A 27,981-nucleotide genomic window follows, 5' to 3' on the forward strand; every position below is an offset into this window, starting at 1 on the left:
ACATACATTGACATTGCAGTGTCAGTGATGCGACTGAAAAATCAAATAAAATTCGGAGTCGTGTTCGTTTGCGGAAAGAAAGATTAGGAAGATTTTTAAAACATCGGTTAAAGAGCGTGGTGGAAATTCGCCTCTAACGGGTAGACAGCTCGCCAGTTTGTAGTAATAAAAAGTTACCTTTGCTTCGTTCAGCCATTTCTATGGGGGGAAATGAATGGGGAAAGAACACTGAGGTATCGGGAAATAATAGGGTTTTGGGATAACGCCGAAAATAAGGTCTGACAGGCTCGGCTTAACACAGGTTTAGAATAATTTATACGTTTTGTTCTTTGAGATAACAATAGTCAGTTAACAATAACTGTATGAATTTTTGTATATATATACAAATATATATTTATGTAACCGTATAACTTTAGACCGTCCCCTCGCCCATACCCGGGCGCGAACCAGGAACTCTCTGCACACATCAACAACAGTCACCCACGAAGCATCGTTACCCATCGCTCCACAAAAGCCACGGCCCTAGCAGAGCAAGGGGAACCACTACTTCAAGGTCTCGGGGCAAGTGATTTAGCGCGCACCACCGCTAACTTGCTAGCAGTTTCACATCCGTTACATATACAAATATATATATTTAAATGTAACCAGTAAGTTAAGAACAAATTCTTATTTACAATGTGTGCCACCCTATGGGCCTCATAATCACAGTCGGATGTGATGCGGCAGGTGGCCTAGTGGTTTGTGTTACAGTAACCGAAAGGTTGCTGGATTGAATCCTGGGCTGACAAGGTAAAAAGCTGTCGCTGAACAAGGCAGTTAACCCACGGTTCCCCGGTAAGGCCTTCATTGTAAATAAGAATTTGTTCTTAACTGACTAGCCTAGTTAAATCGCCTCTTGCACTGAAATGCAGTGCATTAGACTGCTGCCCCAATGATTTATTTTATTTATGTATCTAAAAACCCTACAAAAAAAGGCAATTAATTTCCCCATAGGCTTTGTCCAACGAATCATGGCGGATTTGTGCCTACAAAAAGATAACATTACTAACTCGCTTGAAAGTACACCGGAGGTACTTCATAACCTTTCACCCCTAGCTCTGTTCCAAAGTGGCATGAGGCTGGCAGCAACGTTTGTTTACACTAAAGACTACGGGATCATATTTCGATTTCTATAAGGTAAGATTACATTTTGTTGCGAGTATCAATAGTAGGGAACGTTATTCAATAAATCTCATTAGTTACCTAACATATACAGCAATTGACCCACGTTTTTAGCTAGCTTACCAACAGGTGCTAGTGTCTTGCCGTTAGGTAAACTAGCTAAGTTAGTAGGTGAACTGGTCCATTGTTTTCGCAAGCTAGTCATCACACGAACTTGTATCACTTCCAACCGACGTATTTTGATAAACAGAAAAGTTGTTCGTTAACTAACGTTACCGAATCACTGCAGACAGTCCGTAGAGACGGGTTTGGACCAACCCTAGTTTGTCCTTGTAATATGGATATCTTCAAAGTTGAGTGAACAACCCTAGATAACTGGGGCTAGCTAGCTGGCCACTGTCTGTGTTTGCAATGGAATCAGCTTAGCCAATCAAATCAAACTTTATTTGTCACATGCGCCGAATACAACAAGTATAGACTTTATCGTGAAATGCTTACTTATAAGCCATTAAATTAACCAACATTGCAGTTCAAGAAAAGTTAGCATAAATAAAAAGTAACACAATAAGAATAACGAGGCTATATACAGGGGGCATCAGTACCGAGTCAGTGTGCGGGGCTAGTTGAGGTAATCTGTACATGTAGGTGGGGGCAAAGTGACTATGCATTGGTAACAAACAAACAGCGAGAAGTGTACAAAAGGGAGGGGGGTAGACTTGTTCAGCAGTCGTATGGCTTGGGGGTAGAAGCTGTTGAGGAGCCTTTTGGTCCTAGACTGGGCGCTCCGGTACCGCAGGCCGTGCGGTAGCAGAGAAACAGTCGATAACTTGGGTGACTGGAGTCTCTGACAATTTTATGGGCTTTCCTCGGACACCGCCTATTATATAGGTCTTGGATAGCAGGAAGCTTGGCCCCAGTGATGTACTGGGCCGCTCACATTACCCTCTAGCGCCTTAGTCAGATGCCGAGCAGTTACCGTTCCAGGCGGTGACGTAACTGGTCGGGATGGTCTCAATGGTGCAGCTGTAGGAACTTTTGAGGATCTGGGGCCCCATGCCAAATCTTTTCAGTCTCCTCAGGGGGAAACTTTTCCACCTGCTCCACTACAGCCCCGTCAATGTTAATGGGGGCTCCGATATACAAACCCAACCAAGCTGCACTGCTTCTTAACACAGCGCGCATCCAACCCGGAAGTCAGCCGCACCAATGTGTCAGAGGAAACACCGTGCACCTGGCAACCTTGGTTAGCGCGCACTGCGCCCGGCCTGCCACAGGAGTCGCTGGTGCCCGATGAGACAAGTATATCCCTACCGGCCAAACCCTCCCTAACCCGGACGACGCTAGGCCAATTGTGCGTCGCCCCACGGACCTCCTATGGTGTTCTTTGGATGCAACTCAGCATTCTTTGTTCTCCAAACACAACGAGTTGAGTTTTTACCAAAAAGTTATATTTTGGTTTCATCTGACCATATGACATTCTCCCAATCTTCTGGATCATCCAAATGCTCTCTAGCAAACTTCAGACGGGCCTGGACATGTACTGGCTTAAGCAGGGGGACACATCCGGCACTGCAGGATTTGAGTCCCTGGCGGAGTAGTATGTTACTGATGGTAGGCTTTGTTACTTTGGTCCCAGCTCTCTGCAGGCAGTTAGATTTTGGTATGTCTTCAGGCGGAAATTGAAAAAAGTAGGGGGTAGCTCTAAGAGGTTTTAAAAACAAATTCTTATTTACAATGATGGCCAAACTCTAACCCGGACGACGCTGGACCAATTGTGCGCCGCCCTAAGGGACTCCCAATCACAGCTGGTTGTGATACAGCCTGGAATTGAACCAGGGTCTGTAGTGATGCCTCGAGCACTGAGATGCAGTGCCTTAGACCGCTGCGCAACTCGAGAGCGGTGTATGGCTGTGGGTTGACTGCATTGATGGTATGGAATGTCGGCATATTGGTAGCTATTAAAAATATCACCTGGTCAGACCGTTAATGTGTTTGTTCCAGTTGGCTGGTACACTTTATTATACTGAACAAAAATATAACCGCAACATGCAACAATTTCAAATATTTTATTGAGTTTCATATAAGGACGTTTCAAATAATGAAATCAGTCAATTGAAATCAATTCATTAGGCCCAAATCTATGGATTTCACATGACTGGGAATACAGATATGCATCTGTTAGTCACAGATAACTTATAGAAAAATTTAAATTAGGGGTGTGGATCAGAAAACCAGTCTGGTTTGACCACCATTTCCCTCATGCGGCGCTTCACATCTCCTTTGCAGAGATTTGATCAGGCTGTTGATTGTGGAATGTTGTCCCACTCCTCTAAAATGCCTGAGCTAAGTTGCTGGATATTGGCCCGGAACTGGAACATGCTGTTGTACATGGAGATCCTGAGCATCCCAAAAAATGCTCAATGGTTGACATGTCTGAGTATGCAGGCCTTGGAAGAAAGGGAAACATATTTAACTCAACCCCTCTGAATCAGAGAGGTGTGGGGTGCTGCCTTAATCGACAACTGTTTCATCGGTGCCCGGGGAACAGTGGGTTAAATGCCTTGCGCAGGGGAACTGGGACATTTTCAGCTTCCAGGAATTGTGTTCAGATCCTTGCAAAATGGGGTCTGCATTATCATGTTGAAACGTTTATTTAACCAGCCATTTGCAAATGTGCCCTGGGAACAAGACAGAACATTCAATTATGCATAATTTAATACACATTAAATAAATAGCTAATAATATTAATGCAATAAATCATCAAACAAACATTTATAAATATAGAAATCCCTAGCCTTTCTCCTAAACTGACCCAGAGACCACAATGCATCCAAATGAAACGTTACTTGGAGATTATTCCACATGAGGGGCCTGGTAGGAAAAGGCAGATTTACCCAACTCTGTGGATACATGTGGAGTCTCCAGCATTAACCAACCCTGTGACCTAGTGTTGTAATCCGAGTGTCTATATTTCAACAGTGATAAGTAAATTGTTGAGTAAGGCTTTATAAACAGAATAATGAAGTGACCTATGTGTTTTTAGCGACGTCAAACCAACTTTATGATAAACTATGCAGTGGTGAGTGTCAACTGTCAGATGTTATGAAACTAAGTGCACTTTGATAAATTAGCCCAAGGTCTTCAAAACAATAGTAGCTGAATTAATGTATATAATATCTCCATAATTCATTCTACATGTATTCCTGTTTACAGATTATCTGTTTTCTACTATAGAAGAAGCCCAACTTAATTCTTAATTTCTTGACTAAGTCATCAACATGCTTTTTAAAAGACAGCTTTTCATCAATCTAGATGCCCAGATGTTTATAGGCGGAGACACAATCAATGGGGGCACCATCTAATGTACTTATGCACAAATCATCAGTTACATGATTTGGAAAAAAACATGTACTTGGTGATGGCGGCGGATGAAGGGCACGACAATGGGCTTCAGGATCTCGTCACGGTATTTCTGTGCATTTACCATCGATAAAATGCAATTGTGTTCATTGAAACCTGGATTCATCCGTGAAGAGCACACTTCTCCAGTGTGCCAGTCGCCATCGAAGGTGAGCATTTCCCCACTGAAGTCGGTTACCACACCGAACTGCAGTCAGGTCAAGACCCTGGTGAGGACAACGAGCATGCAGATGAGCTTCCCTGAGACGGTCTCTCACAGTTTGTGCAGAAATTCTTTGATTGTGCAAACCCAAAGTCTTATCAGCTGTCCAGGTGGCTGTTCTCAGACAATCCCCCAGGTGAAGAACCTGGATGTGGAGGTCCTGGGCTGGCGTGGTTACACGTGGTCTGCGTTTGTGGCCAGTTCGACATACTCCCAAGTTCTCTAAAACCAGCTTATTTTAGAGAAATTAAGATTACAATTCTGGCAAAAGCTCTAGTGGACATTCCTGCAGGTAGCATGCAAATTGCAAGCTCCTTCAACTTGACATCTGTGGCATTGTGTTGTGACAAAACTGCACATTTTATTGTCACCCGGCCCACTGTGCACCACATGTAATGATCATACAGTTTAATTAGCTTCTTGATATGCCACACCTGCCAGGTGGATGGATTATCTTGGCAAAAGAGAAACACTGACTAAAAGGGATGCAGATATTTTTTTCCATTAAAAAAAAAAAATCTGCTTTTTGTGCATATTAAACATTTCTGGAATCTTTTACTTCAGCTCATGAAACATGGGGGCAACACATTGTTCCTTTTTTTTTATTCAGTGTATCAAAAGCAATTACTTTTGCATGTAAAAACATAATTTTACTCATTACTTCAATGCTTAAAGAGATACTTCAGAATTTTGGCAATGAGGCTTTTTATCTACTTTCCCAGAGTCCGATCAATTCGTGGATAAAATTTGTCTCCGCGGGCAGTTTGAAGGAAGTTGCTAACTAGCATTAGCGCAATGCTAGACGATACCATAGACTTCCAGTAATTGCACTAACGCTAGTTGGCATTGGCTCACAAAACTACCTCTTAACGTCCGTCATCCTGGACACCGAGACATACAAATTATATACTCAATTTCATCTGACTCATTGCCAAAATGCTGAAGTATCCCTTTAATTGTCATTTTTGTTTTCTGCCAACTTCACATTGGCCTTTGAACAGGGAAGGCAGCCTGGTTCCAATACGAATGCAATCAACTCTCACCAGGTGCAAAACAAGCATACCTGATTAATAGAATCCCATCATTGATCGGTACCGATGCATCAAGCCTGGAAGCAACAGAACTCTGAGCAGCTTCTATCCTCAAGCCATAAGCGTTAAATAGTTAACCAATAGCTACCCAGGCTATTTAGCAATCTGCATTTACCCTTTTTTGCACTACTTTTGATTCATCTCATACGCTGCTGTTACTGTTTATCTATCCTGTTGAATAGTCCCTTTATCCCTACCTATATCCACATATCTACCTTAATTACCTTGTATCCCTGCATATAGCCAAGTTATCGCTACTCATTGTCTTTATTCCTTTTTTTTCTCTAAATTGTTGGGAAGGGCTGTACGTAAGCATTTCACTGTTAGCTTACACCTGTTGTTTACGAAGCATGTGACAAATATGCATCTTTTCCCTTTCAAGACAATTCGATATGTGTCTACTAGGTACAAGGGATGCAATACAGGAACAATGAGCTTAGTTGAAGCTATTTGGTTTGATTAAAGAACTAATCGATTTGATGCATTAACAGTTATTGCATAAATTATTTAATTTTCCATTCTGAAATACAATCTGCTGCTTATGGAGCTGGGCCTCTCTGAGGTGACTTGTGTGTAAATTATGTATGTCTATGATGTACAGTTGAAGTCAGAAGTTTACATACACTTAGGTTAGAGCCATTAACTTGTTTTTCAACCACTCCACATTTCTTGTTAACTAACTATAGTTTTGGCAAGTCAGTTAGGACATCTACTTTGTGTATGATACAAGTAATTTTTCCAACAATTGTTTACAGACAGTGAATTATAAGTGAAATAATCTATCACAATTCCAGTGGGTCAGAACGGACTTTGGTGCGAAAAGCGCAAATCAATCCCAGAATACCAGCAAAGGACCTTGTGAAGATGCTGGAGGAAACGGGTACAAAAGTATCTATAACCACAGTAAAATTAGTCCTATATCAACAACCTGAAAGGCCGCTCCGCAAGGAAGAAGCCACAGCTCCAAAACCGCCATTTAAAAAAAGCGAGACTACGGTTTGCAACTGCATATGGGGACAAAGATCCTACTTTTTGAAGAAATGTCCTCTGGTCTGATGAGTTCTGTTTGGTCATAATGACCATCGTTAAGTTTGGAGGAAAAAGGGGTGTTTGGAGGAAAAAGGGAAGTTTACAAACACCCAACTTCAACTTTATGTCGGTACCTGAGCTGAGCCATAAGGGAGACTAGGCATCTACCGCCATCAAATTTGGGGGTGTGGGCAATGTAGCCCGTGTCTTTTGTCCTCTCACATTGCTTCTGAAATCACCATCGCCCACTAATAAACGTGTCATTTTTGCAGATTTAAGTGTTTGAGCAATATTTAGTGTTTATAAATTAGGTATTGCGTAGACAATGAATATAGAACTTTGGATTTCAGCCCATCTCCAAGTCAAATGATTTTGATTGTTTTGAAGTTTTTATTTTGATCTTCTCTTTTCGCTTCGGTCATGGTGTGCAAAAGTGATTTACTGTCCTCGTTATACGTGGTAAAGCTGATAATTTCATATTTAAAAATGACCATTATACACGGATTGTTTAAAGCATAACTACCTAAACTATTTCCGTTAACCTCAACAATCAATATAAATTAAATTGTTATCCCCATTCAGCAGGTATAGCCAGATGAGAGTTAAGCATTTTAATGCTGAAGGTCCCGTGCAGACGTGCAAGGTCAGCGCCCGCGACGCTCTGGTTCGACTAGGCTACTGATTATTGTCTGGAGGAGTTCGGCATGCAGCATGCAGGACTGTCAACACAGTTACGTGCAGTTTGACACCTGAAGGAAAGGACTCATAAGTTGTCACACAAGATGAGGGTAGAAATAATTTAATATGAGCAAAACATTTTAGTGAACTGGCGATTTCGTAAAGTTTCAGTCAATTTTCTAACCGATGTATGCTTTATTTGGATCAGATTGGGGTTCGCGGACCGATGCACATGTATATTAAACATTTTGAATTGGATGTATCGGTGAATTGTTACATTCCTCGTGTCCACTCCAAAGTGCCACATGTCATGACACACCTGTCTCAATGAGAGAAGATTTAAAATAGACAAGATGGTGGTGTACACAGTGTTCGATTACTTCATGGAGCAGAACATTTTATCTAAATTCAAGCAAACCGCCTGCAACTAGAAATGGATGTTGAGAAGACTTTGGTTGTCTTCCAAGTCAGGAATTGAGGAAGTGTTGTCAAGGTTGGTCAATTTATCTTTGCTAATGGAGCATGAGCATCACATAAGCACATTACAATCTGCTAGCTAGGACATTGGCAGTTCATTTGAGTAATTCCACTTACACTGTCTGGCTAGCTAACAAACATACTGTGCAGATAATCGTAAAATTCATGTTTTTTTTACAATTTCACAGCACTGGCTTACCTACTCCCTTACCAAAATGGCTGACCTTCTATAATGTCCATTCTAATTTTATGGTCCCTACTGTCTTTCAGCTGTCATATACAATGCATTCGGAAAGTATAAGATGCCTTCACTTCTACATTTTGTTACATTACAGCCTTGTTTTTTTTAATCTATGTTTTCGCTCATCAATCTACGCACAATACCTGGTACACGATATCTAAGGAAGTCTTGAGGTTCTGCTCGCCTGAGGTAGTGTCTCATGATAAGGTGTAGACCACACGATCTACCTAGAGTTTTCATCTGTATTTTTTTTGTAGCGGTCTACATACCACTGCACTAAAATCGCACTCAATGAGCTGTATACTGTACAGGAAACCACTCATCCAGAGGCGGCGCGCCAAGTGGCCATGGACTTTAATGCAGGGTAACTTTTTAATCAGTTACCTAATTGGTTGCACATTTAACATGCTGATAGAGGGGAAAGAAACTAGGCCACCTTTACTCCACACACAGACACGTACAAAGCTCGCCCTCCATTTGGAAAATCTGATTATAATTCTCTCCTCCTGATTACAATCAAATTTAAAGCAGGAAGCATCAGTGATTCGGTCTAAAGTGGTCAGATGAAGCAGATGCTAAACTACAGGACTGTTTTGCTATCACAGACTGGAATATGTTCTTGGATTCTTCTGGTGGCATTGAGGAGTACACCACATCAGTCACTGGCTTCATCAATAAGTGCATCGATGGCGTCGTCCACACAGTGACTATGTACATACCCCAACCAGAAGCCATGGATTCCAGACAACATTTGCACTGAGCTAATGGGTAGAGCTGCGCTTTCAAGGATCTCTAACCTGGAAGCTTATAAGAAATCCCGCTATGCCCTCTGAACCATCAAACAAGCAAAGCATCAATACAGGACTAAGATCAAATCCTACTACACCGGCTCCGACGCTCGTCGGATGTGGCAGGGCTTGCAAACTATTAGGCTACAAAGGGAAGCACGGCCGAGAGCTGCCCAGTGACGCGAGCCTACAAGACAAGCTAAATAACTTCTATGCTCGCTTCTAGGCAAGTAACACTGAAACATGCATAAGAGCACCAGCTGTTCCGGAAGACTGTGATCAAGCTCACCACAGCCAACGTGAGTAAGACCTTTTAACATTCACAAGGCCGCAGGGCCAGACAGATTACCAGGATGTGTACTCTGAGCTTTCGCTGACCAACTGGCAAGTGTCTTCATTGACATTTTCAACCTATCCCTGTCTGTGTTTGTAATACCAACATTCTCTGTGCCTAAACACTAAGGTTACCTGCCTCAATGACTGATTCCTACCCGTAGTACTCACATCTGTAGCCATGAAGTGCTTTGAAAGGCTAGTCATGGCTCACATCAACACCGTTATCCCAGAAACCCTAGAGCCACTCCAATTTGCGTACCGCACACACCAACAGATCCACAGATGATGCAATCTCTATTGCACACTACCCTTTTCACACCTGGACAAAAGGAACACCTATGTGAGAATGCTATTCATTGACTACAGCTCAGCGTTCAACCACATAGTGCTCTCAAATCTAATCACTAAGCTACGGACCCTGGGACTAAACGCCTTCCTCTGCAACTGGATCCTGGACTTCTTGACTGGCTGCCCCCAGGTGGTAAGGGTAGGTAACAACATCCGCCAAGCTGATCCTCAACAGGCGTGGGTGCTCAGTCCCCTCCTGTATTCCCTGTTCACTCATGACTGCACGACTCCAACACCATTAAGTTTGCCGGTGACACAACAGTGGTAGACCTGATCACCGACAATGACGAGTCCGCCTATAGGGAGGCGGTCAGAGACCTGACTATGTGGTGCCAGGATAACAACCTCTCCCTCAATGTGATCAAAACAAAGATGATTGTGCACTACTGGAAAAGGAGGACTGAGCACGCCACCTTTCTCATCGGCGGCCACATCACCAACAAACTAACATGGTCCAAGCACACCAAGACAGTTGTGAAGAGGGCACGACAAGAGGGCACGACAGGAGACTGAAAAGATTTGGCATGGGTCCTTAGATCCTCAAAAGGTTCTACACCTGCACCATCGAGAGCATCCTGACGGGTTGCATCACTGCCTGGTATGGCAACTGCTCTACAGAAAGTAATACAGGACCTCTATCAGGCGGTGTCAGAGGAAGACCCTAAAAATGGCTAAGTCATAGACTGTTTGCTCTGCTACCGCACAGCAAGCGGTACCGGAGCGCCAATCTCGGTCCAAGAGGCTTCTAAACAGCTTCTACCGCCAAGCTATAAGACTCCTGAACAACTAATCAAATGGCTACCCAGATTATTTGCATTGTCCCCCCTCCTCCTACGCTGCTGCTACTCTGTTATTGTCGATGCATATTCACTTGAATCACTCTACCTAGATGTACATATTACCTCGACACCAATGCCCCCACACATTGACTCTGTACCTGTACCCCTGTGTATAGCCCCACAATTATTTACTGCTGCTCTTTTAATTATTTGTTATTTCTAAAAAAATATATATTTTCTTAACTGCATTGTTGGTTAAAGGGCTTGTAAGTAGTCATTTCCCTGAAAGGTCTACACCTCTTGTATTCGGTGCATGTGACACATTTGATTTGAAATATTCTTTCCTTCTTCTCAGGTGAATCTCATCAGTCGCTCAGTGTCAGAGATGCCGTCCGCCTTAGGACCCTGCAGTCCTGCTGCTGCCCTTGCCGAAGCGCTGGAGAGCTCTGGTCGGATCATAGACCGACACCTTCAGGAAGACCGCTGCTTCCCTGACCTCTCAGAGCTTCTTAATGTCCCCTGTCACAGTAGGTCAAGTGATCAATGGTGCAAGTTTGTATGTTGTTCAAGTTTGTCAAATCGATATCTCACAGGTCATTCTAGCCATAATACTTGGCTGTAACCTTCTTACAGTCTCTAGGGAGACTACATCCACGTTTCGGCGCTTATTTCACTTTCCAAATTGTGCTAAGGTGATTTTTATTTTTTTCTCTCCCCCTTCTTTTGCAGACATGCCATCTTTGTCTGGGGGGTCGGACATGGACTACCCTCTTCAGGAACCTGGGCTGCTCAGTTTGCCAAACCTCCCTGAGCTCAGTGCAGTCCGCAGGCTTCCCCTACCACCTGAGCTGGTGGAGCAATTCAGCCGTATCCTTTTCAGAGAATATACAGAGGGAGCTGTGTCTTGGGAAAGATCTCAATTGCATACTCCTTGCGTCCTCTCTCCTCATATCCTTCTCAAAACCCATTGGACTAGAAAGCCAGAGGTTCCTCTTCTCTGAACTTCTCCAATGGGTTTTGAGAATGGGGTGAGGATGCGATGAGTATGCAATTGAGATTCTCCCTAGGTCTCACCAGCTGAACTCAGAAGTGCCGGTGCAGGGTTGTATGAACTAACTACCACTTCAGACAAGTTGCCTAGCCCTTAACCTCCCCCTAACAGATATGCAGTGCAATTGTATGATGGGAGTTTTTCCTGAAATCTGTCGGGCGTGGCTCACGATTGACAACGATATCATGTGGAATTATGAGGATGGGTGAGTACCAAGCACTCCTAAATAAAGTCACTTTTTGCAGTAGCAGAAAACATGGACCCATTTTCACTGTCTCTTGTCTGTGCTACAGGGGGGATGTTGCATATTTTGACAGGCTCAGTGAAACCATCCTGTCCGTGGGGCTGGTCAGACCTAAAGCAGGTCAAATTGCATAACTCTTACCTGAGCTGTGTTTCCTGTATTCGAAGTCACAACAGCTTTGTAGGTGTTTGGCTTAACTTAACCCACAGGATAAAAATGTTCCTGCAGGGATTTTCCAGCCACACATCCACTTCCTGTTGGTCTTAGCCACTCCTGTGGATGTGGTGATCCTGGGGCTCAGCTTCCCTAAAGCTCAGGCAGGTGATGATGTTAATGATTACCCTTATACCTGAACCACACACGCTAGACATAATACAATACCCTTGGTGTCATCAATTCAGCAACAGTTATGAAATTGGTTGATTTGGTTTATATTGACATGGTTGTGTTGTTGGTATTCGTATTGACCCACCATGGGCTACTTCAGAAATGTCTTTCATTTACATTTACATTTAAGTCATTTAGCAGACGCTCTTATCCAGAGCGACTTACAAATTCAGTGTTGAATGACAGCATGTCTGGAGGGATACAGTTGCTCCCAGACCCGCTGTACTCCATCCCCACAGACAACACCTACCACCTGGCCATCACCTCCACTGATCTGGGACGCATCTTCCTGGCAGGGAAAGATGGCTGCCTATATGAGGTAGCATACAAGGCCGAGGCAGGCTGGTCCAGCCAACGCTGCAGGAAGATTAACCACTCCAAAAGCAGCCTGTCCTTCCTCGTCCCCTCTCTGCTCCAGTTCTCCTTCTCTGAGGATGGTAAGGATAGTTTTCAGGCTCCTTGTGGAGTTGGAACGTTCTTGTGTTATGCTCTAGTTCTTAAATTAAATTTGACATCACATTTCTATCTTTGTGCTCCACTTACCCGGTAGTGCAGATTGCCATTGACAACTCCCATAACACTCTCTTCACCTGCTCAGAGAAGGGGGTTCTACAGGTATATAACCCATAAGAGTTTAACAATTTGAATGGTAGCACTGTAGTAAATATCCATATGTATGAGTATTTGCAGAATGACATTGCATTGGTTAGAACTTTGTCAGACATTTGAAAAGGTTCTTCTGAAGAGGACCTTGAGTATTAAGCTGCTGCGTGTTCCAGGTGTATGACCTAGGTGCAGATGGGCAGTTGCTATGTCAATTTTTTTTACTTGCATGTAGAATATACCCATTTTGATTTTTGAAAAATACCACCTACGGAACGTATTCAGAATGCTTGACTTTTTCCACATTTTGTTACGTTACAGCCTTATTCTATATATGTGTATATCTATATATATCTCTATATCTGCACAAAATACCCCATAATGACAACACAAAAACAGGTTTTATTTTTGCCAATGTATTTGAAATCTAAACATACCTTATTTACAGAAGTATTCAGACCCTTAGCTATGAGACTTGAAATTGAGCTCAGGTGCATCCTGTTTCCATTGATCATCCTTGAGATGTTTCTACAACTTGAATGGAGTCCACCTGCGGTAAATTCAATTGATTGCACATGATTTGTGAAGGTACCACCTGTCTATATAAGATCCCACAATTGACAGTGCATGTCAGAGCAAAAACCAAACCATGAGTTCGACGGGATTGTCCGTAGAGCTCTGAAACAGAATTGTGTCCTAGCACAGGTCTGGGGAATGGTACCAAAAATGTCTGCAGCATTGAAGGTCCCCCAAGAACACGGTGGCCGCCATCATGCTTAAATGGAAGCTTTTTGGAACCACCAATACTCTTCCTTGAGCTGTCTGCCCAGCCAAATCGGAGGAGAAGGGCCTTGGTTCACTCTGACAGAGCTCTGGAGTTCCTCTGTAGAGATGGTTGTGCTTCTGGAAGGTTCTCCCATCTCTGCAGCATTCCACCAATCAGGCCATTATGGTAGAGTGGCCAGACGGAAGCCACTCCTTAGTAAAAGGAACGACAGCCCGCTTTGAGTTTGCTAAGAGGCACCTAAAGGACTCGGACCATGAGAAACAAGATCTTCTGGCAATTTTTTATCAATTTTAGAATAAGGCTGTAATGTAACAAAATGTGGATAAAGTCAAGGGATCTGAATACTTTCCGAATCCACTGTATAGATGCCCCATGAACTTAGTTCAACTGTTGTACCCCATCAGAACCCAAAATATCTAAGGTTGTTTTTTTCTGCTGTTTGTAAATAAACACTGTGTAGCCTCAAAACATGCGTAAAACTATAATTGTAATATTATGGATGGTCAGTCCTTCTATCCTTACCTGTCTATCCATCTCTCCAAGCCCATCCCTCAGAATTTTACCAAAACAGAGACAGGGTGGCTGCTTTGTTAGTGATTCAATAGCAGATTGCCCCCTTTAAAAAAAAAAAAGTTTACTCGTGTCTCTCTGGTATTGATCCCTACAGGAGTTCTCCTCATGGCAGCTTCTAAGACTGAGGACAGTGACATCCTGTGGTGTATCAACCACGACTCCTTCCCCTTTAAGAAACCCCTGATGGAGGCACAGGTGGGAGCTGACAGTTAGGGTCATACTAAGCAGTATTACACCAGATCCACACACACTTTGATGTCATGTCAAAACCGAGCTTACTTTGCGATTAGGGTTGCAAAGGGTCGTAAACTTTCAGGTAAATGTCCATGGGAAGTTATGCCAGGGAATTTTACTTAAATTCATCAAAAAAGTCAGCTTATAACAGTGAACTTTTTTGTGGGGTACGCATAAGGCAATTCTAGTTCTTGTGGCATATTTTGGTTATACTATCCCCAATTCAATGGAATTGCAACCCTCTGCATGCACAGTGCACTCTTCCATCACATGTGCAGTGCACTCTTCCATCACATGTATAGCTGATTCTCAAGATCTTGCACACTAATGAGATGCTATTGAGCCCACACTACTACACTGTCTGAGTCAAAGACTACATGCTTTCTGGTAAGTTTTGATTACAATACTGTGTGGGGTGAATATATTTTATATGACATGATTTAGTAAATAGTAGCCTACAGCGAAGTCTAACTTATCAACAATTTCTGCTAGTTAGTTTTTGCTACCATGTGGGTTTTAGCTTGCTTGAGTCTGCTAACTGAGGAATGTTAGTATACATGTTTCATTTTAAAACATCTTACAAAGGAGTTGTTTAATTTAACTGCTTAACTATTTATCTGTACATGGAATTGTTTGTTTTTGTTTGACTCTGTTTTTTTTCTAGTCTTTACAGGAAAGTGCTATGAGCACTATCTGATGTGTGGAGACATTTCACTGCAGCTAATGTAGGATGAAAAGCTGTGTACATTTGCAAATACTGTGCAAATCATATGTGAAGAATGCAACAAAGATGCAGAATCAACTGGCCAAGTGCATAAAGTTCCCTCAGCATTCACAACCAGCAACCTCTGTCAAAAGTCCCTCTATTTCTATTTGAGGTGAAAATGATGAATCAGACACCTTATTGATAGCAACAGCTCATGGTCCTCCTGGAATCAGAAGTATTTTTTGACTCAATGGAGGAACGTAGTCAGAGATGCTGATGAATGTCTTACTCGAGCTGTGTATGCAACTGGTTCACCTCTGCTCACAAGCAATGTGTATTGGAAGAGATTTCTGAATGTTATTCGCCCATCATAACCCCTCTTACAGACATGCTTTATCTACTAATTTGCTGGATGCAGAGTTCAAGTGAAGGTCAAGCAAATCATAGAGAAAGCGGTCTGTATCGCAATCAGCTCTGATGGGTGGTCAAATGTTTGTGGGCAAGGAATAATTAACTAAATCTCCACCCCTCAACCAGTATTCTACAAGAGCACAGACATACCAGTTCTCTACATTACAGATGAGCTGAAGGCCGTCATCAATGATCTTTGACCACAGAAGGTATTTGCACTGGTGACAGACAATGCTGCGACCATGAAGGCTGCTTGGTCTAAAGTGGAGGATTCCTACCCTCACATCACACCCATTAGCTATGCTGTTAATGCATTGAATCTGCTCCTCAAGGACATCATAGCACTGAAAACAATGGATACACTCTGCAAAAGAGCCAAGGAAATGGTTAGGTATGTGAAGGGTAATCAAGTTAAAGCAGCAATCTACCTCGCCAAGCAAAGTGAAGAATAAGAGCACCACATTGAAGCTGCCCAACAACACCTGTTGGTGTGGTGTCATCATGTTTGACGGCCTCCAGGAGGGGAAGGAGTCTCTCCAAGAAATGGCCATACCACACTCTGCCGACGTGGACAGCTCCATCAAGAGGATCCTCCTGGATTATGTATTTTGGGAGTGAGTGGTAAGCAGCCTGAAACTCCTGACACCTATAGCAGTAGCCATTGCACGGATTGAGGGAGATGATGCCATCCTGTCTGATATTCAGACTCTGCTTGTTTGGGAACACGCATACCAAAACACACAATAGGCTGATCAATACAAGGGTGAAAAAATTGGTGGCCATCCAGGCAAATTTTAGGCTTTTTGAGCCTGACAACGAGCCATCCTCAACAGGGTTGGAAAGTGACGATGAGGCTTCAGAGTCTGATGTTCAAGAGGTGGACATTGAGGAGGTCCAGAGAGAAGACAACCAAAGCTTTATTTTCGAGACTCATTTTACAGATGTATGCTGAAAACATTTTTGGGAGATGCGATGGATCGTTCAATATTCCGTTTCTTTTGTTGTTCAGTGAAATCATCCCATGTGAAGTCAACTCATTTAATTAAAGTTCAATTCATAACTAAATTGTTTATTTCTATTGGAAGGATTTAATCACTTACAATTATGTCTACTTATGGTAAGGTAAAGGTTTGTTTCGGTCTCCATATGGTAAATATATTGAATGCGAAAATCTACGTTTTAAATGGTATTCATATTAATTTCCGTTAATTCCCATATATTCCCACGGAAAGTTTCCACCTCTGAACCCTATTTGCGATGCATATGCTATGATTTAGATTTTTTTTTTAAATGCATTTTGACTTAAAAATATTGTAGCGCATATTGTCTGTATTTAATTTCAGATGTCCAATGTAGATGGGCGCTATGTGCCATCGAGGAGGAGAAAGCACCTAACATCTCTACCCCCCTGAATAAGGACCAGGTTCCCCTCACTGACACTCCTGTCGTGGTGCAGCAACACAATGTCCCTCCACAGAAGTTTGTCCTTATCTCTGCCAAGGTACAGTCAAGATTTTACAGTTTATTTTATACCGTGTGAATGGCACTGTAAATTCACACAGTCGATGAAACTTGTTCAGTCCTGTCTGTAATTTTGTGAACAAAGGCAAAAATCTATAATCTTGTTGTTAATCATGGTCTTCCAGGGAAGTCACATATTCCACAAGTTGCGGCCGGTGGACCAGCTGCGCCACCTACTGGTGTGCGGTACTGGTGGAGAGAGGGAAGAAGTCGAACGCTTCTTCAAACTGCACAGGGTATGAATCCCATTACTCAATGTCTTGTTAGTGCAAGTACCCCTAAACACACTGTCTTTATTTCCCTGTTTATTCAGCTAATCCTCACTCCTCAGGAGGAGCAGGCGTGTGCCACTGCTCTGATGAGATTCCCCTCGGCTCATTCTGCTCCTAGCAGCATTGGCGCGCTGTTTGGCTCTCCTGTACCAGGTGAGGGGCATCTGAGGAAGGATTTCTACTTATAGCACTTTAGCATTATATGAATTCCCAATTGTTGTAACATGGCAATGTCGTAGTGGAAATCCCTTGTGTAAGTTGTACAGATTTGAATGAGAAGTTGTCTGTCTGCATCACTTGTCTGACTCCCTGCCTGTTGTTTTTATAGGATCCCATATGTCTGTTGGTAGCAGCCCCATTCCTAACCCTAGTTTCCTTACTACCGGCTCCAGGTACACTACTCTCATTTTCCTCCATATGATTGCAGAATGCCTTGCAGTCAACAGTACTAAACAGTCAATGGAATGGTATAACCCACATTTTTTGTGTTTGTTACCATTCCATTGACTCCATTCTAAGCATTATTCCTCCCCTCCGCAGGCTCCACTGACACATTCACCCACTGAATATTGGCAACATTGAGTGAATTACTTAGGAACATTTGAGTATTTTTAATGTGTGTGTGTTTTTTGCTATTGACAACAATATTTCAGGTATGATGCCCCAGTGTGTGTCTACGCCCCATGTACCAGCCATGCCCTCCGCCCCCATCGCTGGCTTGTCCTCTGGGCCAGAGGTGGTCTTCTTAGGGAAGCACAACGGCATCAGTGCCTACTTCACACGTATACTGGGGTGAGTCACCTCATTAGTACATTGCTCAGGTCTCACCTCCATACTGGGGTAAGTCACCTCACTAGTACATTGCTCAGGTCTCACCTCCATACTGGGGTAAGTCACCTCACTAGTACATTGCTCAGGTCTCACCTCCATACTGGGGTAAGTCACCTCAGCTGGACAACGTACTGTATGGTATTCGGGCCTCACCTCCAACTGGGGAAATACAATTATCTGGCATGTTTAAACAGATAGTTCACCCAAATTACAAAATTATATGTTGGTGTCCTTACCCTGTAAGCAGTCTTTGGACTAGGTATGACATCAATCCATGCTTTGGTTTATTAGCATTTGTGGCACAAATCCTATTCAAGTCATGTTACTGATATTATCATTTTTATTTGGGTGAACTATCCCTTTACCCTTTTGTACTGGACTCAAACATTGTGTCACTTATGGCTTGAGTCACTTGATTAAGTTAACTTATTGATTAACAGTAATATCTGGGACGGGAGTCTTGCTATTGAGAAGATCGTCATGAAAGGAAATCAGGCTGTCAGTATTGTGAGTATTACATGAACCACAAATTAGTCTTCCTTTGACCGTCATCATCAAATTAACTTGCAATCTCGCTCTCCCAGTTGGAGAGCACAGCCAGCTCATCTGATCTGGAGTCAGTTCTTCTGGAGATCTATGGTCTGAAGGACTTCCTGGATAAGAACTCCCAGTTCAGCCCCTCGTCTCTGGGTACAGCCAGGTAAGACAGACCCTTGGGCCTTGCTTCTCCCTGTGGCCAAGCCCTGGGCTGGCTACTATAGAAAATATAGCTACACTTCTATGGTCATCGGGTGAAATAAATACGGTTTGAATGGCATCTTATGTTCTACAGTTTTAGCTCACCTGCCAATCTGCAGCAGCGGCTGCAAGGATTCATGCGGCCTGATGGAGGAGCCAGTTCTCAGCAAGTTCAGCAGGAACTCCAGAGGAAGTACCACAGTAAGTAATGTGTGGATGTTAAAGGTAAACTGCCATCCACATCAAGGAGCAACCAGAATTACAGCAGGGTCTGAGTATAATCATAACACTATTAAGAACATACTGTTCTTGAATTATTTTATGGTCTCCGACTGTCTAATCCTTATTTTTATCCTTTCCCCGTCCCCAGCCGAGGCTCAGGTCTATGAGAAGATGTCCCTGCAGGGTATCCAGCAGCTGGTGCATCGTTCCTGTCAGACCCTGGCCCTGTGGAAGCTGCTGTGTGACCACCAGTTCAGCCTCATTGTCTCTGAACTACCCAAGGTAAGTTCTAGATCCATGACCTCACTGGAAACTGGTTCCCCAGACATAGATTAACCCTAGTCCACTCTCCATTGGGATTGATTTTTAATCCAAGACCAGGTTTAATCTGTGCCCAGGGAAACCTGCGCTGGATATTCAGGATGTGCAGGAATACATTGACCGCACAATCACTGACTGATTCATCCCATTGTTTAATCGTCCAAGTATTTAGTCAAGATGTCTCTCTTGTATCCTGTTTATAACCCCTGTGCCTTGCGTTCTAGGAGTTCCAGGACCAGATGAAGGGGGTGAGTTTTAAGGACGTGGTGATCTGGGGTCGGGTGCTGACCGAAGCCCTGATCACAGGCCTCATCAATGTCCACATCAAAGACTTTGCCTCTGTAGATGCCATAAGCACCCACCTCAGAGACATCTGTCCCCTACTGTACAGCAGTGACGACAGCATCTGTTCAAATGTAGAGTATACTCACACCCGTTTTATTTTTATTTCTAAATGACGGATGGTGTACAACAGACATTGCATCAGATTTTAGTCTGTGGGCAGACTTTGGTAGCATCCACTGCCCTCGTTTCTCCCTGTATAACAGTACCTGAGAACTGAATGTCTCCCTCCCAGGCTAATGAGTTGCAGCAGGGCTCCAGACAGATCCATAATAGGACAGATAAGGAGAGAACACTGAGAGAGTCACTACAGCTCTACCAGCTGATCAGCCATCACACAGACCTGCCACTGGTCTGCTCCCAGTACAGACAGGGTAAGGCTGCCATCATACTGGCCCGGAGCCAGTAAAAACAGTCATGCTATTTCTGTTTGAGCAATATGATTGGCTGTTCATTCAAGCACCACCACTCTCCCCCGAGTCACAACTTCTCGAGCCGTACATGAGTTGATGCCATCAATCTACTCGCTCAGCTTATTTATTTTAGTTAAGGAAAGGTATTTAAAAAAGTACACCTTCAATAGTGAACATGCTACTGTTGCTGGTCTGCAAATGAAAGCTATAAAAAGACATCTAGCATTTGTCTCAGCGAGCCTACTGTAGCTAGGTCTAGCTCTTTTGGAACACAGTTGTCTTAAAGGGGCAGTGTCCTAATATGAGATGTATAAAAAATATTCTTGAAATGACACTTAAGAAACAAACAAATGCAATTCTAAAGAATAGACTAATGCCTTCCATTGCACAATTTATACTACACAGCTTTTTATACATATCATAATAACTAAATGTAGCCAATAATAGCTGCATATATAGAGAGAGAGCATGCCAACCTAGAGACCCTGCAAGACCCCAATGCATTTAGAAACTACACCATGTCCGGGCCAGTAGAAATTATTTTTGGTCCAGTATGACCAGACCAGTAAGAAAATAAGATGAAGGAAAATTGTAACGATTTTTCATCTCCATAGTCATAATCTCCAGGACCACCCAAACATAAACATGTGAGAATGGCATGTTTCTATGTTTTGTAGTCAAAAAGATATAGGAAGATAAGTGTTTCCAATGTCTACTAATTGGTTGATGATGTCAATACCTACACATCATTGGTTGATGATGTCAATGCCTACACATCATTGGTTAAAATCACACAACGCTTATCTCCCCCCCCCCCCCCCCACAAACACAGAAATATGCCATTTTCACATGTTGATTTTGGGGTGGGGCTGGAGATGAACATAAATTTGGAACTTAGAAATTTCCCTTTAACATTGGACCATGCAAATATTGCTCTTAATGCTTACTGTGTGGATGGATGCTAACAATGTTTCTCTCCCTCTCAGTGCGTTTCTATGAGGGAGTGCTGGAGCTGTGCCTGACTGCAGCGGATAAGAAGGATCCTCAGAGGCTGAGACCTCGCATCTATAAGAACGGAGAGCCAGAGGAGGATCAGACTGGAGCACTGGCCTTCCAGGAGAGGTAACCTACTACCTGTTCACATTGAATATGAAATACTCTGGTAATAGATATCTGTTCAGGGAAATCCTGGCCATTTATTTTCTCCTTTGTGCTGACATCGACTGACCACCCCCTCCTCTCCTCCTGTAGGTTGTCATGTTATAAGTGTATCACAGAAACCATACAGGACCTGGTGAACCAAAGTAAAGCTGCACCTCAGTCTCCCAGCGTCCCTAAGCAGCCAGGACCCCCTGTCATGACCTCTGACCCTAACATGCTGAGTAACGAGGATGCCACCGCCCATGTGAGTGCTGCTGGGAGGAGACTTGCCCCCAATGGCAATAGCAAGATTTTGTTTACTTTTTTTTTTTTTTTTTTTTTTTACGTGAATGTTTGTTAGTTCCAAGATTTTGGCCTCAATTCATGAATAAGCTGATCATGATGTTCTTTCTCCCTGGTAGTTTGAGCAGATTATTTGTCTGGCCCAGAGGTCACAGGATGAACTCTTCCACATAGCCCTCTACAACTGGCTTATACAGGCTGACCTCACCGACAAGCTTCTGGAGGTAAGAACCTTCTGGCATTGTCCTGCAGTCACAGCCTGAGATGCCTAGTTCTGAATTTTTTTTGTATTTCATTTAACTGGTCTTTTATTGTGTGGCCTGGTGGTTTAATATTATCCTCGCACTCTGTGTGGTTTAATATTCTCCTCGCACTCTGTGTGGTCTATCCAGGTGAACTCTCCTTATCTGGAGGATCACCTGATGCACATGATCAAACAGGAGCAGAGTAAGGTGCGGAACATGGACCTGCTGTGGAGAAACTACGAGAAGAGTTGCAGCTTTGGGGCAGCAGGGTGGCCTAGTGATTAGAGCGTTGGACTAGTAACCAGAAGGTTGCAAGTTCAAACCCCCAAGCTGACAAGGTATAAATCTGTCGTTCTGCCCCTAAACAGGCAGTTAACCCACTGTTCCTAGGCCGTCATTGAAAATAAGAATTTGTTCTTAACTGACTTGCCTGGTTAAATAAAGGTAAAATAAAAATAAAATTTGGGAAGTCAGCTCACGTCCTGGCCAGGCTTGCAGACATGCTCAGGTAAAAGGCCTAACAGGCTGAGTCTTTATACATGATGGGCCATTTGCACACACTGGTCCTGTGGTGCTCAGTTGGTAGAGCACAGTGCTAAGAAGGCTAAGAATCAATTCCCTCTGGGGACACCCATAGAAATAAAATAAAAACATGTAGACACGTGATTTAAGTCCTTTGGATAAGTGTCGGCTAAATGGCTTTTATTTTTATCCTCTCCAACAGTCATGAAAATGTCCTCATTCTTGTTGATTCTGAGCCATGTTAAATGTGTCGTTTCTGTTTGTTCAGTACTGAGATCTCGCTGAAGCAGAGGCTGGAGTACATCTCCAGGGCCATCCTGTCAGCCAAGAGCTCCTCCTGCATCTCTGCCCAGGGAGCTGAGGGGGAGTTCCTGCACCAACTGGAGGAGAAGATGGAGGTACGGGGAGGGGAGATTCTAGCTCTATTCTTGAAATGTATTAGGTTTTTAGAGTTTTCACCCTTTGATACAGCTTAATGTATTTTTTTTTAACTCAAGCTGATATGGTTTCATCCCCCCCAGGTGGTCCGTATTCAGGTCCAGATCGAGGATACTCTGAGCAGACAGTACCCCCAGCATCCCTCTGTACAGGGAGCCGTGTCACAACTGGATTCAGAGCTTATGGACATCACCAAGGTAACAGTGCATGAATATCTAACATTATCCTTGACTCTAATAGTTTTTTTTAATACTCTATCCTTTGTCCTCCAATCTAGCTATATGGGGAGTTTGCAGATCACTTCCGGTTGCCTGAATGCAAGCTGGCCATCATCCACTGTGCGGGTCACTCTGACCCCATCCTGGTGCACTCTCTGTGGCAGGAGGTCATGGAGAAAGGTGTGTACAGACAAATACACATGGTAGCACCTGATGCCATCCCACTTGTTTGTCTCTGACACTTTGGTCTTTTAGAACCTTCTATTGCATTCTGAACTATTTCTTAAAGGGACAATTCAGGATTTTGGCATCGTGGATACCATTTTTATGTCTATGCATGCAGTTTGAAGGAAGTTGTTAACTAATGTTAGTGCAATTGCAGAATGCTAGCTGTTCCTGTAAACCATAAAAATTATATGCCAGCAGCATACCGCCCTGCATACCACTGCTGGCTTGCTTCTGAAGCTAAGCAGGGTTGGTCCTGGTCAGTCCCTGGATGGGAGACCAGATGCTGCTGGAAGTGGTGTTGGAGGGCCAGTAGGAGGTACTCTTTCCTCTGGTCTAAAAGAAAATATCCCAATGCCCCTGGCCAGTGATTGGGGACACTGCCCTGTGTTGGGTGCTGTCTTTCAGATGGGATGTAAAACAGGTGTCCTGACTCTGCAGTCATTAAAGATCCCATGGCACTTATAGTAAGAGTTAACCCTGGTGTCCTGGCTAAATTCCCAATCTGACCCTCAAACCATCATGGTCACCTAATAATCCACAGTTTACAATTGGCTCATTCATCCCCTCCTCTCCCCTGTAACTATTCCCCAGGTTGTTGCTGCAAATGAGAATGTGTTCTCAGTCAAATAAAAATAAGAAATATCCATTAGATGATCTAACTCTGGGCAAGTAGATAAAGGGCTTCCATTTCCAAATACCCCAAATTAATTTTTCTATTTATTCCAGAGCTGGGTGACAGTTTGGCCAAGAGTCCAGCTGACAGAATGAGCGCTCTGAATCTCAAACTGGTGTCTCTTGGAAAGATCTATGCTGGAACACCCAGATACTTCCCTCTAGGTAAAACCCCAGGTCTACTTTCCATCTATTTACTCCATGATTTCTCTACAGATTTTCCTGTATGTAAAACATCCCCACTTAGTGTAATTACATTAGCAATTCATGAAGTCAACATGCATACTATGTCTCTACGGTGTGTCTCTGTAAGGACTGGAAGTGTAATCTGTGTTTTGCCTAATTGTCCACCAACGCTGTGGCCTGTCGTAGCTTGTCTGCTATTGGACTACAGAGATCTGTTGCATGTGCAAATTGTTTAATGTCGCTAGTCTGTCTTGTGCATCCAGAATTCCTGGTGAAGTTTTTGGAACAGGTGGTGTGTCGTCTGAACTGGAACGTGGGCTTCGTCACGTTCACCATGCAGGAGATAGGCTTACAGCTGACCTGTCTGCTGGCGGTCTATGACCAACTCTTCAAGACACGGGTATATCTCTCAATTCAATTTCATAAACTTTATTCATCCCTGAGTGGCAATTACAGCTGGCAGGCATAGAATACGAACAGTGGCGTAGCGCAGTTTTGCAGTGTACCCGGCAAGGTCTGAGCACAGCTCCCCCCAATTATTTCATTTATTGGATTATTTTGTCGCCTTGGGGCATAATTTTTTTGTTGCTATTTCATAGCTAACTTCCTGCTATTCTACACATTTTGCCACAAGGCCAAGGGTCATTTCCTGTAATGAAATGTATATAAAATCCGGGCTTATGACATGTTCAAATGCTACCCCCCCTCCCCCTTGATATGAATAGATACCCTTAATAATAAAGGGTTATAATGAATTTCAGATTTTGCATTATTTAATAAGGAATGGCGCTGTACACTTGATCCTGGATGTCTCCAACTCTGGCAGTGTATCCCAGGATCTGTGTTGGCAGCGTCTAAAGCAGCCTCTCCACCTGGTAGAGTGTATCCATGTCAGGATCTGTGTTGGCAGCGTCTCCACCTGGTAGAGTGTATCCATGTGCTGCTGTCAGGATCCATGTTGGCAGCGTCTAAAGCAGCCTCTCCACCTGGTAGAGTGTATCCATGTGCTGCTGTCAGGATCTGTGTTGGCAGCGTCTAAAGCAGCCTCTCCACCTGGTAGAGTGTATCCATGTGCTGCTGTCAGGATCTGTGTTGGCAGCGTCTAAAGCAGCCTCTCCACCTGGTAGAGTGTATCCATGTGCTGCTGTCAGGATCTGTGTTGGCAGCGTCTAAAGCAGCCTCTCCACCTGGTAGAGTGTATCCATGTGCTGCTGTCAGGATCTGTGTTGGCAGCGTCTAAAGCAGCCTCTCCACCTGGTAGAGTGTATCCATGTGCTGCTGTCAGGATCTGTGTTGGCAGCGTCTAAAGCAGCCTCTCCACCTGGTAGAGTGTATCCATGTGCTGCTGTCGGGATCTGTGTTGGCAGCGTCTAAAGCAGCCTCTCCACCTGGTAGAGGATCTGTGTTGGCAGCGTCTAAAGCAGCCTCTCCACCTGGTAGAGTGTATCCATGTGCTGCTGTCAGGATCTAAAGCAGTCTCCACCTGGTAGAGTGTATCCATGTGCTGCAGATCCTGGCAGCTCCACCTGGTAGAGTGTATCCATGTGCTGCTGTCCACCTGGTAGAGGATCTGCTGTCGGGATCTGTGTTGGCAGCGTCTAAAGCAGCCTCTCCACCTGGTAGAGTATCCATGTGCTGCCAGGACCTGGTAGAGTGTATCCATGTGCTGCTGTCAGGATCTGTGTTGGCAGCGTCTAAAGCAGCCTCTCCACCTGGTAGAGTGTATCCATGTGATCTGTGTTGCGTCTAAAGCAGTCCACCTGGTAGAGTGTATCCATGTGCTGCTGTCAGGATCTGTGTTGGCAGCGTCTAAAGCAGCCTCTCCACCTGGTAGAGTGTATCCATGTGCTGCTGTCAGGATACGTGGAGGCAGCGTCTAAAGCAGCCTCTCCACCTGGTAGAGTGTATCCATGTGCTGCTGTCAGGATACGTGGAGGATCCCAGCAAAGTACCAACATCTGACCGGTAACTAACCCACCACCAAGTGTTAATCCACCTGGTAGAGTGTATCCATGTGCTGCTGTCCTGAGGATCCCAGCAAAGTCCATTATAAATGTCTCCATTTAAATTTGGAAACATATCAACCTGTTTACATAGTAATGAGAAAGTAAGTGTTTGAGATTTAATATGCACTGTCTTACTCATATTTCTCTCTGTCCCTTTCAGACGGCGGTTCACTAATGTGTGTCTGGATAACATCTGTGGTTACCTGGTGGAGCTGCAGTCCCTGAGTCCCAACGCTGCCCTGCAGCTCACCATCGGCAACTTCAAGGCCCTGCAGGCCAAGCTGGAGAAAGTTCACTAAAGAGGTCTCCAGGGGTCACAGGAGGATGCTCAATTAAAGGGACAGATTGAGACACTGCAACTTTTGGAGTGCTAAATACAGAGACCTCAAGATTGATAGAGAGGTTTACAGTTGTGAATAACATGATTTGAACAATTCCCTTCCTCTTTCTATATCTTCTGTTGTAGATGATTTCTGAGAGTGGCGTGACATTGAGAACAGTTTGTTCTCTGACTGCAGTTACATCTCGAGGGATTAACACCCCCACATTTCTCATGAAGAGGGGTGTATTGACCAACTCGCTCTACACCCCTATCTTCAGATGTTTTACATCCTGTTTTTAACTTATTTTATAAGTACAGTATGCATTTTGTTTTGAACAAAAAGCCTAGAAGTTCTGTTAAGAGGTTAGGACAACCACTTATTGGTGGCTGAGGGAATTGTATTGTTCTCACAAAAATGTATGTTTGGAAAACAACATGAACTGTTGTTCAGATACCGAATGAGAGTACAATACTTTACAAGGATGGGATCTTCATTTAAATCTAAATCATGGAGTTGCTGTTCTTCTCATGTGGGAAAAGTATTGAATGTACATATGTTGAGGAGAAATGCACTTACATGATTGCTCTCAGATGGCTTGGTCATTTTGTTTGAACTTAAATCCATATGCTGATGTCTTTCCCTCTACATGCCATGATTGAGTCATAAGTATTGCCGTGTGTTACATGGACATTGTGATTTGAGGTTACATGGACATTGTGATTAAGACAGCATCCTCCACTCATGTAAGCCCATTTTAATTCCCCCCCAGTTTAGATGTCAAGAAGACTTTGTTAAGCTGTTTGTATTTGGGTTTGTCTGTACAAATCAACCTCTGTAATACAAAGGGGAATATTTGTACTCCAAATATTCAGCTCGGAAGGCCTTCTCTTCTGCCAAAGGCTTATAACAACAATGACAACTAAACCCTTCTTTTACATGTTGTGTTTGTATTTTCTCTTTTTCTAAATGACCAGACACCTTGAACAGTCTGTTTGCTTTGACTAGTTAAGTAGCATTTGAGTGTTTGTCTGATTTATGTATCTTGTACTCAACTGAGATTTCGTGGTTATGCCAGAAGTCCTTGATCCATGCCTTGTATAATGGTGCTGTTCAAATGACTTTAGTCTGACAACTTAGGCATGCTATTTTACAAATTGAATCATTAAAATTTGTCAAGTTTCTTTGGTTGAAGGTTTTGTATAATAAAACCTGCAACCTGTTTTCAGTATAATAAAAACACACTTTTTGTACAAGTCAATCTTCAGAGATCCATTTTATGGTAACTGTAGTGATTTGACTGCAGGACCAACATCATAGTTGTCAATTAACAAAGTTCCCCAGCTTAAAGGTTCATACTTTGTGTCCCTGCTGTTTTTGTTGACATAATTACCCTTAATGGAGGATAATTGTACCTCAGGGCTGGTTGCTGTCACTGCAACGTAGTAATTATTGTTGGATGTTTTTCTCCCAAGTATTCAGGGACAGGCCTTTGAT

General features: G+C 43.4%; 2 protein-coding genes across 7 annotated transcripts; both read left to right on the forward strand.

The window, feature by feature from the left end:
* Nucleotides 1–812: 812 nt before the first annotated feature.
* LOC135548303 (nuclear pore complex protein Nup155-like) lies at nucleotides 813–16,977 on the forward strand. Of its 6 annotated transcripts, none has more exons than XM_064977764.1 (8): nucleotides 813–1,176; nucleotides 10,906–11,077; nucleotides 11,280–11,417; nucleotides 11,713–11,806; nucleotides 12,419–12,669; nucleotides 12,783–12,847; nucleotides 14,290–14,390; nucleotides 16,890–16,977. In XM_064977764.1, exons 2-7 carry the CDS (start codon nucleotides 10,936–10,938, stop codon nucleotides 14,377–14,379), a joined length of 780 nt encoding a protein of 259 aa, XP_064833836.1. In that variant the 5' UTR covers nucleotides 813–1,176; nucleotides 10,906–10,935; the 3' UTR covers nucleotides 14,380–14,390; nucleotides 16,890–16,977. The 6 variants fall into 6 exon arrangements, 4 of the variants coding, with proteins under 4 accessions (XP_064833836.1, XP_064833834.1, XP_064833837.1 ...); XM_064977762.1 differs by lacking the exon at nucleotides 16,890–16,977 and adding an exon at nucleotides 15,094–16,853; XR_010456803.1 differs by having other exon boundaries at nucleotides 814–1,176; nucleotides 14,290–16,167.
* Nucleotides 16,048–27,740, forward strand: LOC135547819 (nuclear pore complex protein Nup155-like). Its single transcript, XM_064977054.1, is given in 26 exon segments — nucleotides 16,048–16,149; nucleotides 16,853–17,047; nucleotides 17,193–17,303; nucleotides 17,399–17,492; nucleotides 17,668–17,719; nucleotides 17,721–17,731; nucleotides 17,993–18,131; nucleotides 18,611–18,677; nucleotides 18,755–18,870; nucleotides 19,003–19,109; nucleotides 19,279–19,412; nucleotides 19,676–19,867; nucleotides 20,029–20,167; nucleotides 21,193–21,328; nucleotides 21,458–21,611; nucleotides 21,769–21,873; nucleotides 22,042–22,158; nucleotides 22,365–22,402; nucleotides 22,685–22,814; nucleotides 22,938–23,051; nucleotides 23,132–23,252; nucleotides 24,027–24,137; nucleotides 24,422–24,558; nucleotides 25,109–25,119; nucleotides 26,028–26,123; nucleotides 26,325–27,740. Coding segments are annotated over 26 exon segments (2,868 nt in total). The 3' UTR covers nucleotides 26,464–27,740.
* Nucleotides 27,741–27,981: the final 241 nt, after the last annotated feature.

The sequence above is a fragment of the Oncorhynchus masou genome, chromosome 11 (genome assembly GCF_036934945.1).
Source record: "Oncorhynchus masou masou isolate Uvic2021 chromosome 11, UVic_Omas_1.1, whole genome shotgun sequence".
In the NCBI taxonomy this organism is placed as follows: Eukaryota; Metazoa; Chordata; class Actinopteri; order Salmoniformes; family Salmonidae; genus Oncorhynchus; species Oncorhynchus masou.

Excerpts from the sequence above, each read along its gene's own strand:
- LOC135548303 (XM_064977764.1), top strand. The coding sequence starts at position 10,936 with ATGCCGTCCGCCTTAGGACCCTGCAGTCCTGCTGCTGCCCTTGCCGAA. Across the intron at positions 11,807-12,418 it reads ATGTGGAATTATGAGGATGG|CATGTCTGGAGGGATACAGT; the intron begins GTGAGTACCAAG and ends GTTGAATGACAG. Across the intron at positions 12,670-12,782 it reads GTTCTCCTTCTCTGAGGATG|TGCAGATTGCCATTGACAAC; the intron begins GTAAGGATAGTT and ends CTTACCCGGTAG.